The sequence below is a fragment of the Carcharhinus amblyrhynchos genome, chromosome 3, assembly GCF_965287045.1.
Source record: "Carcharhinus amblyrhynchos chromosome 3, sCarAmb.v2.hapA, whole genome shotgun sequence".
Lineage (NCBI taxonomy): Eukaryota > Metazoa > Chordata > Chondrichthyes > Carcharhiniformes > Carcharhinidae > Carcharhinus > Carcharhinus amblyrhynchos.
This window is the reverse complement of record NC_137326.1, coordinates 25,765,746-25,782,753: the sequence shown is the minus strand read 5'-3', so window position 1 is coordinate 25,782,753 and position 17,008 is coordinate 25,765,746. Positions and strand designations below refer to the sequence as shown.

The window sequence follows — 17,008 nt, the reverse complement described above, 5'->3', positions numbered from 1 at the left end:
TGGATATGTCACTGTGTGTTCGAGATATTCTCATTTGTACACAGGATTTGTTTATAGTGTTTGAGGTTCAAGTCTTTTGACTATTGTTGCCTGAACATCACAAAGGATCTGGTTTTAAGAAGCAGACCTGGTTGCATAATATGAACCATCAAAATTTAGAAAGCAGCCAGCATAATCAAGGACTCCATGCACTCTGGACTTATTGGGTGGAATTTTATGAGTTTTTTTCTAATTGTTCAGCTAGTCTGAAAATGGGTGAGTTTTCATGCCCAATCTTATGCATTCTCTCTGAAAATATGAGCTAGTCAGTTTCTAGCCAGACAGGCTATGGGCAGGGCTTAACTCACCAGATAGCTTGTAGAGGGGGTTATTGCGCATGTGCAGACCTCTGATGCTGCACATGCGCATCAACAGCAGCAGGGGTCTGACAAACAAGGGAGAGCTGTCAGGCCCCTGCTATTGCAGGCAGCTTCAAAGAGCGACACCCACTCCCACAATCCCAGGAGCCCATGGTCTGAGATGCAGGCCCTACTGGCCCCCAGAGACCAATTGCGGACCCCTCCCTCCCTCCCCCACCGATTACGGACTCATTTCTCCCCCACTGATCATGGAATCCCGCCTTACCCCACCAATTGTATGCAGAGTGGCAGTGGACGCCCCTTCCCCAATAGGCCCTGCCACACATTGGCCCTGCTCCTACAGTCATCACCCACTGGCACTGCCCCCCCAGACCCCACTATCTGGCACTGCACCCACAGGCACCCACCCCATTTACCCCATCCCCTGGCACTGCCCAGTGTGCATTACCCAGGTGCCCAGGTTGCACTGCCACTCTGGCACTGCCCATGGGGCACCTGTACTCTGTACTCGGCCCTCCCGGAGGCCCTCTGTGGCCTCCAGTTCTACTGGGTGAGGCCATTAATCAGCTTCTCGCCCTTACCAGTGACAGAATGACTGCGCTGGAATTCCAGGTATTGTAAAATTGCACTGGTCACAAAAACTGGCGCCAATCACCCTAGCTGCTTTACTCCCAATTTTACAACATTTTCCCACTGCAAAACGGGCCTAAAAGCGCTGTCAAATTCTGCCCACTCTCTTCCACCTTCTAACAGGAAAAAGATGCAAAAGTCTGAAAACATGTACCAACCAGCTTAAGAACAGCTTCTTCCCTGCTATCATCAGACTTCTAAATGGTTCTATCATATATTAAGTTGATCTTTCTTTTTACCCTACCTGTAACTACAACACTGTATTCTACACTTTATCCTTTCCTTCTCTATTTACTCTATGAGCGGTTTGTTTTGCTTGTATATTGCGCAAGAACAATACTTTTCACTATATCCCAGTACATGTGACAATAATAAATCAAAACATTCAAAAAAACAATTGTCTGGTTAAGCTATGATTGTAAAATGCATGATACTGAAACCTGGGCTTTCAATGGGCTTTATCAATGAGGCATAGAGTACAAAAGAAGTGTTTGAGTTGAGAAGCTTTGATAAAACAATTTGTCCCTACTATAACTATGGTTCCGAATTCAAGGCACCTGAAAGTTTTGAGAGGGAGGGTTTAAGGGGACAGCGGAAAGGTGGAAATTGGGTCCCAAAAAGAGGAGCAGGACCAGAGTTCACATTTGCCCTCCCTGGCACTGGCCTGGGTGAAGGTAATGAGATGATCATGCAAGAGTTAAGCAAAATTTGATTTATTATTGTCACATAGTGGAAAATATTGTTTCTTGTGCACTATACAAAGCATATTGCTCATAGAGAAGGAGAGAGTGCAGAATATCGTCTTACAGTTATAGCTAGGGTGTAGAGAAAGATCAACTTAATACAAGATAAGTCCATTCAAAAGTCTTACATCAGCAGGGAAGAAGCTGTTCTTGAGTCGGTTGGTACGTGACCTCAGACTTTTGTATCTTTTTCCTGATGGAAGAAAGTGGAAGAGAGAATGTCTGGGGTCACAGTGTCATAGGGGTTTACAGCATGGAAACAGGCCCTTTGGCCCAACTTGTCCACGCTGCCCTTTTTTTTAAATCCCTAAGCTAATCCCAATTTCCCACATTTGGCCCATATCCCTCTATACCCATCTTACCATTTAACTATCTAAACGCTTTTTAAAAGACAAAATTGTATCTGCCTCTACTACTATCTCTGGCAGCTTGTTTCAGATACTCACTACCCTCTGTGAAAAAATTGCCCCTCTGGGCTCTTTTGTATCTCTCCCCTGTATATTGATCTCATGGGACTGGAGATGAGGACCTTTGGTATCTTTTCTCTGGTAACAGGACAGTCGAATGGGTGAAAGTAATTAAACAAATGATCGACATGACTTATCCACCAGCTCCTAAAAATGAAGTGTATAAACAGGCAGGGGGGAAGATCATAGTGAACAGCGGGGAGGATCCCGGAGGTGGATCCAGGCTAGGCTTCAGCATGAACAATCTGTTTGAGAGGCAGCTGGAAAAAAAGGAGTCAAAAAGATCAAACAACTCCATCTCATCCATCTGATCCAGGACTGGTAAAACGGTCCTCAACCTGTTCCATGGTGTATATCAAGTACGTTTATTTTGATTATATATTGCATATGAACTGTCGCTTCTCAATAAACTGCTTTTGACTCCTCCACTGTTCTGATCATCCTTGATCAAATTTTGCATGCTGCCTGAACTATCAAAGTGGAAGGCATCTGGGCAGGGATGAAGAAGTGGCTTTTGCTACCAAATAAATCTGTTGGACTTTAACCTGGTGATGTGAGACTTCTTACTGTGTTTACTCCAGTCCAACACCGGGATCGCCACATCAGAGATGAATAATCCAGAGTAAAACATCAGCGATGCTTTGCAGTTCAGTGATTTGGCTTTGGGAGAAGCAGTTAAAACAATTACAGAATCTTTCCATGGGAAATTAAAATGTGTGGAGTAGATGAAGAGGAAATCTTCATCTGATGTTTTTGTGGGGCTCAACATAATGCTGAAGAAGTATGTTAAAAATTGCTGTTAAAGTCCACATTGAAAACAAATGGACAGCCAGGGGTTGCAGGTACAAAATGATGGACACAGTTTTATTAAAGTGAGTATTTTATTTGTAAAGTGCAATATTTTAATACAAATACATTTAAACAGTCATTTGAAATAGAACTTGAGATGTCTAAAATGTTTACAGCTGCTGTGTGTACTGGCACTGGATTGAAAATACAAACTGAGAACCTGATTCAAAAACCATTTTTGATCTTTGAACTCCAGCGTTGTTGTTTGAGCAATTCTTAAAACCTGATGCTTCAATACAGCAACATCAAAGCATAGAGGTAACATCTGCTGAATTTGAATGGATCTGACTTAACCTGGAGTGTCGGACAAAGCTGGGTGCTGTTTCATATTGGTAGAAGGGGCAAAATGGGTGATTGCGACTCGGCGGCCAATTTTGCCCAATTTTTGTTCTTAATTGATTTCAAATAAAAAGCAACTGAGGTGCAATATAAACCAAATAGCCCTGGTTCACTACTGCTTGCTAAGTTGTTCAGTGTGAAGCAAGCTTCCAATTTGCTATCACCCGTTATGCAATAATCCCTATAATAAATTTATACTTCTATTTTCTGTGAATTTGTTTTAATAGGAGAGTAGTCTCTCATTCAAGCGCCTCCACAATACTAATTGATTAGAATAGTGAAATGTTTGGCCCCTGATCTGGTCACCATGATTCTCTCCTGATAATGCCCAATATGAGTTACATGATCACAACACTCATCGAGTGGTGAAATTCAGTAGTCCCCCAATGCAAGTGGTGTTTTCCTTCTTTCTGTGTGAGGGTAGGAACCAGGTGGGAAAATTGCACCCGTTCCCAACCCCATTTTAACTCTGACCTTTTAAAGAGGTGGGTAAATCATAGAACCCTACAGTGCAGAAAAAGGCCCTTCGGCCTACTGAGTCTGCACTGAACACTATCCCACCCAGGCCCTATCCCCCTATCCCTACATATTATACCCACTAATCCCTCTAACCTACACATCCCTGGACACTAAGGGGCAATTTCTTAGCTTGGCCAATCAATCTAACCCACACATCTTTGGACTGTAATGAAAATGAGTCATAACGTTGCCATAAAATACCCTCTTCAAGGTGTGCTATGTTTTTCCTTTTAAGTAAGAGGTCACATAGCTGTCCTATGATCTAAGATCTCAAAGTGATATTCCAAGAGGGACGTAGTCACCATTTTTTCTTTAATACATACATCTGTTTTGGGAATTTCTCCTATTCACTATATTAAATATCAATCCATTTATTTTTATTTTCTTTATAAAGGTCTGCATAATGGAAAATGTTGAATTAATAAGCTAATATATACTGAAGACAAACCTAAGTCGAATACAGTGACAGCTGTTCCCAAAATATCTAAACACTCAATTCATAAACAGATGACTATGAATATTAAGATTTGCCTAGCTAAGAACACACTGTGCTTCAGCGGAATACAAATTGTACATAATCGTAGAAAAGGCAAAGTCAAACTGCGGTTAATCACCTGATTTGCAATCTGATTTGACTGTTTTTGTTTCAAATAATTCATTAAACAGTAAAATTCAAATATACGGCAGTAGTTTATTTCCCCTCCCTTTGTCCACTTTATCCATTGAAAACTGTCTCTGCTGTAATGTGATATAGGCAAGGCATAATGAAAATGAAGGAAGTAATAGTAGCTTACTATTTAAGTCATGCTTCACAGTGCTGTGGTCATGGCTTGAGGTACAAGTTGTAGATGAAAATTCATTCTAACTACATTATTTTGTCTGTTCTTTTTCAGGTGGCCAGCCTCTGAGACAGAGAATATCTTTTCACTAATGACCATGTCACTGGTTTAGTTCCTGTTCCTGGGTGAAACTGATAGAGATTTTTTTTATACCTTTTACTTGAGGTAAGCTGACTCAGACCATCTGCATATGCTGAAAGTAGTTACTTATTTATTGAGGAAGAGATAATGCAGGTTGCGTATGTGTTGTGCAGTCTTTTAAAACCCAGGTGGTTTCATTAACAGGGTGTATTTAATCTTGGGCTGAAAACGCATTGAGGGCAGGGCTTCAGGACCCTTACGTTAATAAGGATCTCAGGCCCATTCTTGTTAGCAGTGAGGTGGAATCTTCAAGGAGCGAATTGGCGGCCTTCCATCTCACCAATGATGAAAAGGCTCCTGATGTTGCAGGTCCAATCAGCTCTAGAGCTCCACCTGCGAGTGCAAGTCAGGATACCTCTGCGTGGAGGAACCAATGCTGTCCTACACATCAATGTCAACCGGCCAACAAACAAAGGTAATGGAATCGGTGTGGAGTGAAAACCCCTTCAGCTGCAGTGCTTGGCTTGCGGTTCTGATGGTCTTCCTGCCAGCTGCAGGGAAGCTGCCTCTGTGGAACTAGTGACCACGGCATGTTGTTTTCCCAACATTGCCTATCCCCAAGACCAACACCACTGGGCAGATGTTAACCATCCATTGACCAATCCACCAACTATACTAATATATTATTCTCAAATATTTTCCTTTTGTGTGGCACCTTATCAAATTCATTTTGGTGATACAAGTATATTATGTCTACTGGTTCCTCTTATCTATCCTTATATGCTTGCCATGGCCACTTCAGGAAAGGGAGAGAAATGTACAAGCAAACGACTAATGTCCTAATTCAATTTTCATCCAATGAAATCTTATTGACCTGAACATTAAATAGCAACACCAAAATTCTGCAACACTAGAGAGACCTGAAATAAAAGCAGAAAATTGATGGAAACACACAATTTCCAACAACTGTGGTCAGGAAATTGTCAGGCAGCATCTGTGGAGAGAGAAACAAACTGTTCAGGTCAATGACATTTCATTGGATGAGAAGTGAATGAGGACATTAGTCGTTTGTCTGCTTAAATCTTGTCAGGGGAAAGGGACGTGGCCAGGCCAGAATCACTGCCTGATAGAGCCTGCAACACCGACTCCACAGAGATCAGGGCATCATCTTTAAAGGGCTTCCTCATCTGCATCTGGATGAACTCCCCACATCACCCCCATAAAACACAGTCCTCAGGGTAGCCCCTCCCTTCACGAGCATTAGGGTAATCTCCAGCTTCCTCCCCCCACACAATGGGGTTCCCCAGAAGGACTGGCACTGCCAAGTTGGCACTGCCAGGGCAAGCGAATCCCTCTCTCTCTGGGGGGGGCTATCCTTACCTTAGCGTCCCCGGCAGGTTTTTCTTGACTGCTTTATGTTTTTAGTTACCTGTTGTAAACCTTGTCGGCGAGATATGAATATTCAGTGAGGGAGGCGAACACATTGCGGGGAAGTCCTTCAATTATGTTTGAACTTGTTATAATTTATCGAAACCGGGTTCCCACTTTCACTTCACTGGCCAGGGCATGAAAAATCAGAAAGCAAGACTTCACTGGTGGGATTTTGGGCCTGCATTGCCGTTTACACTGATGGCTAAAGCAGATTCAAATCAACCCCACTTTGTCAACTTGCTATTCAACAGTAAGCTATAAGTCAAGCCCGATTCTATGTTCACCCACTGTCCACGCACACAGTTTCAGCAGAGATAGTGACGAGCAGCTGACAGACCCAAAGCAAGCACACAAAGTTTCTCATCACAGAGAAGACGGAAGACATAGATGGAGGAAGGTAAATTTGAACCTGAACAAAAAACATAAGTAGGTGAGAATCCAAAATGGGGAAAGAGAGCAAAAGTGAAACATGAAAAGTACTATGCCGAGGGGGGAACAAGTTGAGCACGAAGTCCAAACGAAACTCTCGAAACGTGATGAGAAGAGCAAGGTAAGAGATCCAGGAATTCACAGATTTATGGCTGCAATTCAGAGATATGTAAAGGGCGCAAGGCTACACAGAATGAGCATAATCAAAGCTTCTGGCTATAATAACGAACAATTTTAGCATTCAAAATCAAAAATAAAAATCAAATGTAGCAACACTGTTTTGAAAAAAAATACACCATTTGTTATCCCATTTCAAAAAAGGGCTTACATTTCTAAAATGCAACATTTCAAATATTTCATGTTACAGAAAAGTTTTAGAAGAAAAGGTTGTATGATTACACTTTAAGCTGGTACACCCCAGGTGTGCTCTGTGACTCATACAGAAATAATCTATTCTTTACTTATAATATTGCAGCAACTATCTGATGCTAGGTTTAGCTGTTACTGTTAAAATGGCCTACGTTTTGGTATATTTGGTCATTTCTGATCTGTTTCATATCTAATTTTGTATTTTTGATCCCTAATTTCAAAACAATTTATATGTTTCTATTTATAATTTATTACATTTGCTGTAAAAAGTGACAATTTTGTTACTGAATTTAAGTACGTCACTTATTCCAGATATGCACAATATTGTTCATTGATGGAAGTAGTTGAAGATTCACTGCAAATGCTGATACAGGACAGTATAATCAGTGGAAAATATTTAAATAATAAGACAGCTTTGTTCCAAGCAGAGAATCACATGTTTAGAAAGCCATTTACAAGGAAGCCTGCCTTCTAAATGCTTTCTTGTTAATAATGTAACTGTGCGAGTGATACTTGTGATTGCGAGTTTCCTTTGTGGTACAGAATGGTTGTCCATTATAAGCTGGAATAAAGCAAATGGGAGTTCCCAATTAGAATGGTTAATTCCAACAACGTTCAAAATAGACATTACATTGCAGAATTCTTCTCTTTTACATTATGGACAGACCACCAATGTTAATCATAAGGAATTCCTTTCACAAACGGAAGTAGCAGATCAGGAATCCCTAAAGAGCCATTTTTTAAAATCTGCCTTAAACGAGTTTGTGAAATGTTTTAGCAGCTGTGGTCTGGTCAAGCCCAGTATAGCAAGAACACTACCTTGTGTATGCCAAGAACAAGAAAGCAGAAACTGATGTTATCCACTGGAGAAGGAGATTGCATTAATGGGGAATGACCAGAGCTAAGGGTTCAAGGTCCTGCCTTTTACTATGGACCTTGCATGATACAAGGGTCACTGTTTGTGTGGAGTTTGCACGTTATCACTATGTGTGCATGGGTTTCCTTTGGGTGCCCTAGTTTCCTACCGCACTCCAAAGATGTGCAGGTTCGGTGGATTGGCCACACTCAATTGCCCCTTAGTGTCCCATGATGTGTAAGTTCGAGGGGTTAGTGGGGAGTAAATGCGTGGGGTTACGGGGATTGGGTGGGGGGGGGAGGGGTGGGTAAGATGCTTGGAGAGTTGGTGCAGAGCCAGTGCAGACTTGATAGGCCAAACGGCCTCCATCTGCACTATAGGGATTCTATTCTATGCTAAGGCTGATTCCTGTAATGCAAGCACACAAGGCCCACAAAATGTTGTTAATTTCTACTTGACAGCATTGCGAGAGCTTCTTTACTACATGGGCTGTAGTAATTCAAGCAGCATCTCAGAGCATAGTGCTTTTGAGCAATAAATGCCAGCCACTGCCTTAACCTAAGACACTCTGGCACTCATAGGATGCCATAATCTTTGTACACTTTTTTTTCCCCTCTTTGTGCCTTCAAAATCCTCCATTTAAATTTAACTTTGATCTAAGCCTTTAATTCTACCCCCCTCCACCCCCAACACCCCTGCCTCTGCCACACTCAGATTCCTTTCTTTCCCACTTGGTGTCCACCTCTTTTGTTGAAGTGAAGTCATGAAGTACTTCACTTAAAAGACTGGAACTCAATCAATATGCTGCTAATTCATATTGGGCCTGAATATGATTAAATCTCAGTATCAAAAACAGTCAATTTGTAACCAACTCGCAAATCTTAATCGATGAGATTTCTATTGGGAACATTTGCTTATTATTTGTAGTAGATTCAGCAGTTTTGAAGAATGAATTTGGAATTAATGCCACACGGATGTTTATTTGATTGTTTTAATATATTATTGGCAAAACTATTCTTTTCAAATAATCAGCCAGATGCCAGTATAATTAAAGACCTTTGCCTTTTCAAACACTAACAACATGGACTACTTTTGCACCATGTTCCACTGGATTCCGGGGAAGTGCCGGAAGATTGGAAAACGGCTAATGTTACGCCGTTGTTTAAGAAGGGTGGCAGGCAAAAGGCAGGGAATTATAGGCCGGTTAGTTTAACGTCTGTTGTAGGTAAAATGTTAGAATCCGTGATCAAGGAGAAAATAGCGAAGCATCTTGAGGAGAATTGTTTGATAGAGCAGACGCAGCACGGTTTCGTTAAGGGGAAGTCGTGTCTGACGAATTTATTGGAGTTCTATGAGGATGTGTCTAGGGTGCTGGATAGAGGAGAGCCAGTGGATGTGGTGTTTCTTGATTTTCAGAAGGCGTTTGACAAGGTGCCTCAAAAGAGGTTATTACAGAAGGTCAGGGGGCATGGAGTTGGGGGTAGGGTGTTAGCGTGGATAGAGGATTGGCTGTCAAATAAGAGGCAGAGAGTGGGGGTCAATGGGTGCTATTCGGATTGGCGGTTGGTGACTAGTGGAGTGCCCCAGGGGTCGGTGCTGGGGCCTTAGCTATTTACCATTTATATAGATGATCTGGAGGAGGGAACCGAGTGTATGGTGTCGAAATTTGCTGATGACACCAAGATTGGTGGAACGGCAAATTGTGCGGAGGGTGTAGAGAGTCTGCAGAAGGATCTAGATAGGCTGGGCGAATGGGCCAGGAACTGGCAAATGGAATTTAATGTTGGCAAATGTGAGGTTGTCCACTTTGGTAGGAATAATGGTAGGAAGGACTATTACTTACATGGTGAAAAACTGCAGCAGGCGACGGTGCAGAGGGACCTCGGGGTCCTTGTGCATGAGTCGCAAAAACCCAGCTTGCAGGTGCAGCAGGTGGTCAGGAAGGCGAATGGGATGCTGGCATTCATAGCGAAGGGGATTGAATATAAAAGTAGGGAGGTCTTGCTGCAGCTGTATAGGGCATTGGTGATGCCGCAACTGGAGTACTGTGTGCATTTTTGGGCGCCACACCTGCGCAAAGATATTTTGGCCTTGGAGGGAGTGCAGAGGAGGTTTACTAGGCTGATGCCGGAGTTGAGGGGGTTGAGCTATGAGGAGAGGCTGAATAAACTGGGCTTGTACTCGTTAGAGTTTAGAAAAATGAGAGGAGATCTCACTGAGACGTATAAGATGATGAATGGGATGGATAGGATAGAGGTGGAAAGACTCTTCCCGCTCAAAAAAGACAATAGGACTAGGGGGCACAGCCTCAAGATAAAAGGGGGGCGGTTTAGAACGGAGTTGAGGAGGAACTTCTTCACTCAAAGGGTGGTGAATCTCTGGAATTCTCTGCCCGTTGAAGTGGTGGAGGCTGCCTCGCTAAATATTTTTAAGACGCGGGTTGATGGGTTTTTGATAGGAGAGGGGATTAAGGGTTATGGGGAGAGGGCGGGAAAGTGGAACTGAGCAGCGACAGATCAGCCATGATCTTATTGAATGGCGGGGCAGGCTCGAAGGGCTGGATGGCCTACTCCTGCTCCTATTTCTTATGTTCTTATGTTCATTATCCTTTGTTGCTGTGGGCTGCTTTTTGAATCTTTACTCTAAGATCAGAATGGTTTGGGGTGTTTATATTCGACTTGGCTGGGGATTAATATGCTTTTTTTTAAAATGCAGGAAGATATAAAGCCAGGCCTTTACCCTGCCTGTCTGGATATCTTTTTGCAAAACGTCAGCATCAGTGACCTCTTCACACTGAGAGACTCTTTGCGGAATTGGCTCTGAAACTAGATGGTCATGAGATTTGCTGGAAAGTTGCTGATTTCATATACAGGAGGGATCTGATTGATCCTTAATATAGAAATATTGTCGACAATCTCACACAGCTTTTGACGTGTGACTTCATTGGAACTTCCGCTTCCTCAGTTTTAAAACAGATCTGTCCAGTTCAGCAAATATTCTCTGTCTCATCCCATTGAAGTTCATCTTAACTAAATCTAAAATCTTTGTAGCTCTTCCACGTTTCTCCTGCTCAAACACAACGTTGAACTTGATCAAATGGTGATCTCAATTAAATAAATGTCAATGCACCAATTGGCTCTTAACTAAATCTAACGTTACTTCAATGTTAGTGATATTGTGAAATCTGACACAGCCTGTTCCCTTTGTGATTTTGTGACATTGTGATCTAGATTTTCACCATTTTGGGATGACTCAAGAGGACTTTAGAAATAGTGGGTGGGCCCTGATTTCCCACACAATTCCAGTTGTGCCTTTTAAGGCAGTGGGCTGGTTGGGTCACAATCCCACACCTGGCATTGCCAACTTGGCCGACTCCATTGCGGAAATAAGCACATCCTTTCCCTCTGCAGTTTTGATGAATTTGGTCAGGTTTTTAAGGAGTTGTGTGGTTCATGGCCCCTCAGAGTCGTCTTGAGCTATAACAAACTGCAGAAGGAAACCTTTGAAAAGGTGAGTTCAAAAGGTCCACCTCGTGCCCTCATGCCAAGCTATGCCCTTCACCATCCCCATGGCCCCTCATTTCCCCATGCCAAGCTACTCCCACATCTCTATGCCTCCTATGCCAAGCTATGGCTTGCACCCATTCTCATGTCTCCTCATGCCTTCTATGCCAAGCTACAGCATGTCCATGCTAATTACACACCATGCACTCCATAGAACCAATGAACCTACAGTGACAATATGATATATATATAAAAAGGTCGTCCATTCATTTCTTTTGATTATAGTAAAAAAGCCTTTTCACTACACCCCAAAAATGTCAATTAGCCAGACCCTTGAATGTATCAATAATAGAGATTGCAGACACTTGAAACCTCTTAATCTTGCATAAATAAACATTGTGAAATTGACAACAGAGAACTACAGCTGTCAATCAAACAATGTTTTCCCTGGGGCTCAAGTATTTCAACAGGTTAATGAATATCTGGGCTCTCTGACAAGTCTCATTATGTATTCTTGTTTCAAGTGTCTGCAGTGCCTGGGGGAAGGGTAAAATGGCATGGATGGGACATGGGGAGTAAGGGCTGGTGGGTCCTTCTAAGCCCCATGGCACTGAGGTGGGCCTGTTAAACTGTTCGCCTCCACTCCTGACAAACTCTGTGGCTGCTTCCAGCCTCTTTCCTAGGCCAGCTGGCATGACAACAGCTTGCACCCATTCCCAGTAATAAAGATCCTATCTCTGTGGGCACATCCTGAGGCGGGCAGGCAGGCTGAGCCAGGAACTGATTCACAGTACCCATCTTGAGGATAAAAACTCAGGCCAGTGTGTCAGAAAATTATTCCCACGCTCAAACAATTCACTAACGTCTTAATGTGCTAAACTGTGTATCCCAATCTGCATAAAGATTAAATTCACTCTGCTTTTGCCACATGCTTATCTAATCTCTGCATTTATACAAGTTATCACTTCACAACTACAACCAGGGAGCCTATACGACCAGGGAGATGTGTAGAGTATAGGGCTAACGGTAGGACTCTGAATAGTGTTGACGAACAGAGGGATCTAGGTGTATACGTGCATAGATCCCTGAAAGTTGGAACTCAAGTCGATAAGGTTGTTAGGAAGGCATACGGTGTCTTGGCGTTTATTGGTAGGGGGATTGAATTTAGGAGCCGCAACGTCATGTTACAACTGTACAAAACTCTGGTGCGGCCGCACTTGGAGTATTGTGTACAGTTCTGGTCCCCACGTTATAGGAAGGATGTGGAGGCATTGGAGAGGGTGCAGAGGAGGTTTACCAGGATGTTGCCTGGTATGGAGGGAAGGTCCTATGAGGAGAGACTGAGGGATTTGGGGTTGTTTTCGTTGGAAAGAAGGCAGCTAAGGGGAGACCTTATTGAAACATACAAGATGATTAGAGGTTTAGATAGGGTGGACAGTGATAGCTTTTTTCCTCGGATGGAGAAAGCTAGCACGAGGGGACATAGCTTTAAATTAAGGGGTGGTAGTTATAGGGCAGAAGTCAGAGGTAGGTTCTTTACCCAGAGGGTGGTGGCGGAATGGAATGTCCTGCCTGCTGCAGTTGTAGATGCGCCTAGTTTGGGGGCGTTTAAGAGGTCCGTGGATAGGTTTATGGATGGAAAGGGATTGGTTTAGGTTAGTGGGTCATTGCTTTTCTCTTAATTGGTCGGCGCAACATCGTGGGCCGAAGGGCCTGTTCTGCGCTGTAATGTTCTATGTTCCATACATAACTCTTGCTACTGTCTTAAAATCATATTTCCACTTCTTAATTCTTCACTGCTTGCCTACATATTATTAAATCCTCTCTTACTTTGGAAATTATTTCAGTCTTAATCATTAAGGCTACTTCTCCCACCTTTACTATTTTCCTTATCTTCCCTTTGAAACTTAAAAACTGCCATATTTAGTTCCCAGTCTTGGTCACCTGGCAACCATGTCCCAGTGATGGCCAATATGCCACAGAATCCTTACAGTGTAGAAGGAGGCCATTTGGCCCATCGAGTCTGCACTGACCACAATCCCACCTAGGCCTTATCCCCATAACCCCGTGCATTTACCCTAGCTAGTCCCCCTGACACTAAGGGGGCAATTTATCATGGCCAATCCACCTAACCTGCATATCTTGCCATGCCCTCCAAGTTGAGTTTATGCCTGCAATTCATTCAGTTGCTTCTTTCCTCAGAATGTTTCTTTGGACCACACATCCTGACCTATCCTCCTGCCCTGATGTGATTTAGTCACATATTTTCCATTTCTCTCGCCTGGCTTGGCTTAATTATTTTAGTTTCCCTTTCATCTGCAGCATTTACCTCGAGCACAACTTCTCTTTTTCATTATTTTCAAACATTTATCTGCATTACTTTTTCTACCTGAGCCTCCCTGCCTCCACTTTCTAGTCTAAAACCCACGTGACCATGCCTTTCATTCGGATCCTGGTCCCAGCCCTGTTCAGCCACCCCATTGGAACAACTCCTTTCATGTCCCAATGCTGCTGCCAGTGTCCCATGAATGGAACCTCTCTCTCCCACATCACTCCTTCAGCCACGTGTCTAGCTCCCTTAATCCTATCCCAATTTTCACCTGGTTTGGATAATAATCTGGAGAAATCTGGTAATTGCTTTAACTTGATACATGCGGGTTGATACAAGCATTTCAGTAGGCTTTATATTCAACCTGAAAGTTAGATGGCTGGTGGACCTACCTTATTTTACAAGTTGCTCATGTGCAGTGGAGTTGCTTGGTAGGTAGGAGGCCGTTGTACTCCAAATGCTGTGATGAAAATATTCACAATGACGATTATGAAGATCAAGCCTGTGGTGATGTTGTTGAGAATATCCAGCTTGCCTTGCTTCCTGTGGTCATTCAGATCATACTTGACTGAAAAGCAGAGTAAGAACTGTCACTGAACTGTAAAGCTCAACATTCATCATTAAATAATACTGGCATGGCGTAACCTTACAAATATCACTGCCACACTTTATGGTCACCCATGCAATTTTCAAATTAAGACTAAAATTATGGCATTAACTTTGGACACTAACAGCCAAGCTGTAATGTTTATCATATCTCAAGACTGAATGGATTATAGTGTTGACAAAGACTGTTCACAGACACAAAGCTACTAGGTGCTTTCCATTGCACATTCACCTAAAGAGACAGCTTTGTAATATAAGCATTTCCTGTCATAGAATCATAGAAACCCTACAGTACAGAAAGAGCCCATTCAGCCTATTGAGTCTGCACCGATCACAATCCCACCCTGGCCCTACCCCCATATCCCTACATATTTTACCCACAAATCCCTCTCACCTACGCATCTCAGGACACTAAGGGGCAATTTTAGCATGGCCAATCAATCCAACCTGCATGTTTTTGGGCTGTGGGGGGAAACTGGAGCACCTGGAGAAAACCCACACAGACACAAGGAGAATGTGCAAACTCCACACAGACAGTGACCCAAGCTGGGAATTAAACCCAGGTTCCTGGAGCTGTGAAGCACAGTGCTAATCACTGTGCTACCAGCTGCCCAGGAAATCTAGCTGCAATAACATATTCGGTGCCAAAATAAAACTATGGTCTTCAAAATGCACCCATCACCGGCCCCTCAACCCACACCCTCCCCACCCAATTGCCAAGTCCTCCACCCCTGCCAAGGGCCATCGCTGGCATCACCAGCTCCTCCATCCACTCCCAGACATCACCGCGTCTAAATTAATCCCGTGCCATGAGATTCTCAATGGGCCTGCTCTTGGCATAGATTAACAACAAAGAACAAAGAACAAAGAACAACCCAGCACGGGAAACAGGCCCTTCGGCCCAACAAGCCCGCGCCGCCGCATCACCCTACACCTATTCTACCCTGCGTGTCTACGAATAGAACCCCTGACTTAGCCAGATTCAGGGGAGAATAGTGTCAATTTGGTAAAACCAATCAGCCTAAGAGCACATCTTTGGGGTGTGGGAGGAAACCGGAGCGCCCGGAGGAAACCCACGCATCCGCAGGGAGAATGCACAAACTCCCACAGACACAGGCCCAAATCCATGTATCTGCACAGCTAGCAGTGCTAGTCACCGAGCTGTTGCGGCGCCCTTCTACCGGTCCAGGATCAAGCACACACACCGACACGAAGTACTAGGCCACTCCTTGAACCTCCAAGAGTAGCCCACGCACGACCCACCGTGTGCATGCCCCTCGTTTGACAACGAGGTGGACCTCCACCTGCGGAATAAAAGACAAAAACGTTAATCACAAGCCTGCCTTTCCGGTCTCTCCCGAGGTTCTAACCCTTATTTAATTCCCCTACCATAACCCTCCATCCTCGTTTCACTCATGTGCCTCTCTAACTGAACCTTAAACGAGTCCAACGTTCCCGCCTCCACCACCCTACTCGGTAGCGCGTTCCATACCCCCACAACTCTCTGCGTAAAGAACCTTCCTCTCATATCCAAATTATATCTCTCCCCCCTCACCCTTAAATCATGTCCTCTTGTATTTGTTACCAGGGCTAACCTGCGCCAGGGGACATTACCAGGTCACTGCCACACCATATCCCTCTCCCCTGGGACTTACCTTTACAACCCTGGGGAAATCCCATGACAGGATCCTATCTGGGTGAACCTGTTGTAAATGGCTGAATATTCAGTGAGGGGGGGAGTCACGAAGAGAGTGCTGGCTAATGACATGCTAATGTGTTAAAATGAGCTTTCTGTAATCCCGCAGATTTTACCTATGCCCTGCACCCGAATCAAACTTGTAAATTTACCACAGCCAATAACAACAAAACACACACTATTACTGAAAACACTCCACACCAGATCAAATACCTGTGATACAGAAATACTAACGTCAAGCTGCCATACTGACTTTACTAAAACACTGTCCTGTTCTCAGTCAGAAATTAACTGATGGAGAGATTACGTACATAATGAATATATTAGCGGGGAGAAGTTTAAAGGTTTAAGTGTTGTAACTTCCAAATAGTTTTAAGAGCCGTGATGTTTTTGTTTGGAGGCTGAATCTCCTTGAAATATAGTTTGTCCCCTTCACAGTTAAGTACTGCTGTTAGGTCCAGAGGCAGGAGGGTTAATTTAATAAGCTGAAGTGAGCTTCACATCTCAATATGGTCACTGAAGTTGCACACAACCAATGGTTCACTGTTACAGTTCCAGCTGAGTCAGGTGTCCTTCCCCCTAAAGGTTTGAGCAGGGACGCATCTTACACTGCAGTGCCACTACCCCTGAAAGTAACACCCACTCAATGACCACAGCTGACATCAGGAATAAAGCCGTGCCTTGTGTACTAATCTCTCCAACTTTGGCATTTTGTTTACTTCATTAGCAATAAGTTTACCTCATAGCAAGCTGAGCACAACACTAGTGGCCTTATTGATGTTGGGGAGGACTTTTAGCCCACACTCTTCCGCCAGTGGGAATGGCAAACGGGTTTATTTGGTAGTAAATGCCACTAGCTTTCAGAATGCTGTTCCTTCGTCAGGTGAGTCTGGTGAGAAGGAACAGCGTTCCGAAAGCTAGTGGCATTTACTACCAAATAAACTTGTTGGACTTTAACCTGGT

General features: G+C 43.6%; 1 protein-coding gene across 1 annotated transcript in view; it reads right to left on the bottom strand.

The window, feature by feature from the left end:
• Window positions 1–3,077: 3,077 nt before the first annotated feature.
• Window positions 3,078–17,008, bottom strand: part of LOC145337625 (ninjurin-1-like) — a 55,640-nt gene continuing 41,709 nt past the window's right edge. Inside the window, exons 3-4 of the mRNA XM_080182432.1 lie at window positions 14,136–14,311; window positions 3,078–7,617 (exon numbers count right to left, since the gene is read on the bottom strand). Coding sequence (XP_080038558.1) covers window positions 14,142–14,311 — 170 coding nt within the window. The 3' untranslated portion in view covers window positions 3,078–7,617; window positions 14,136–14,141. The remainder of the gene's footprint in view (window positions 7,618–14,135; window positions 14,312–17,008) is intronic.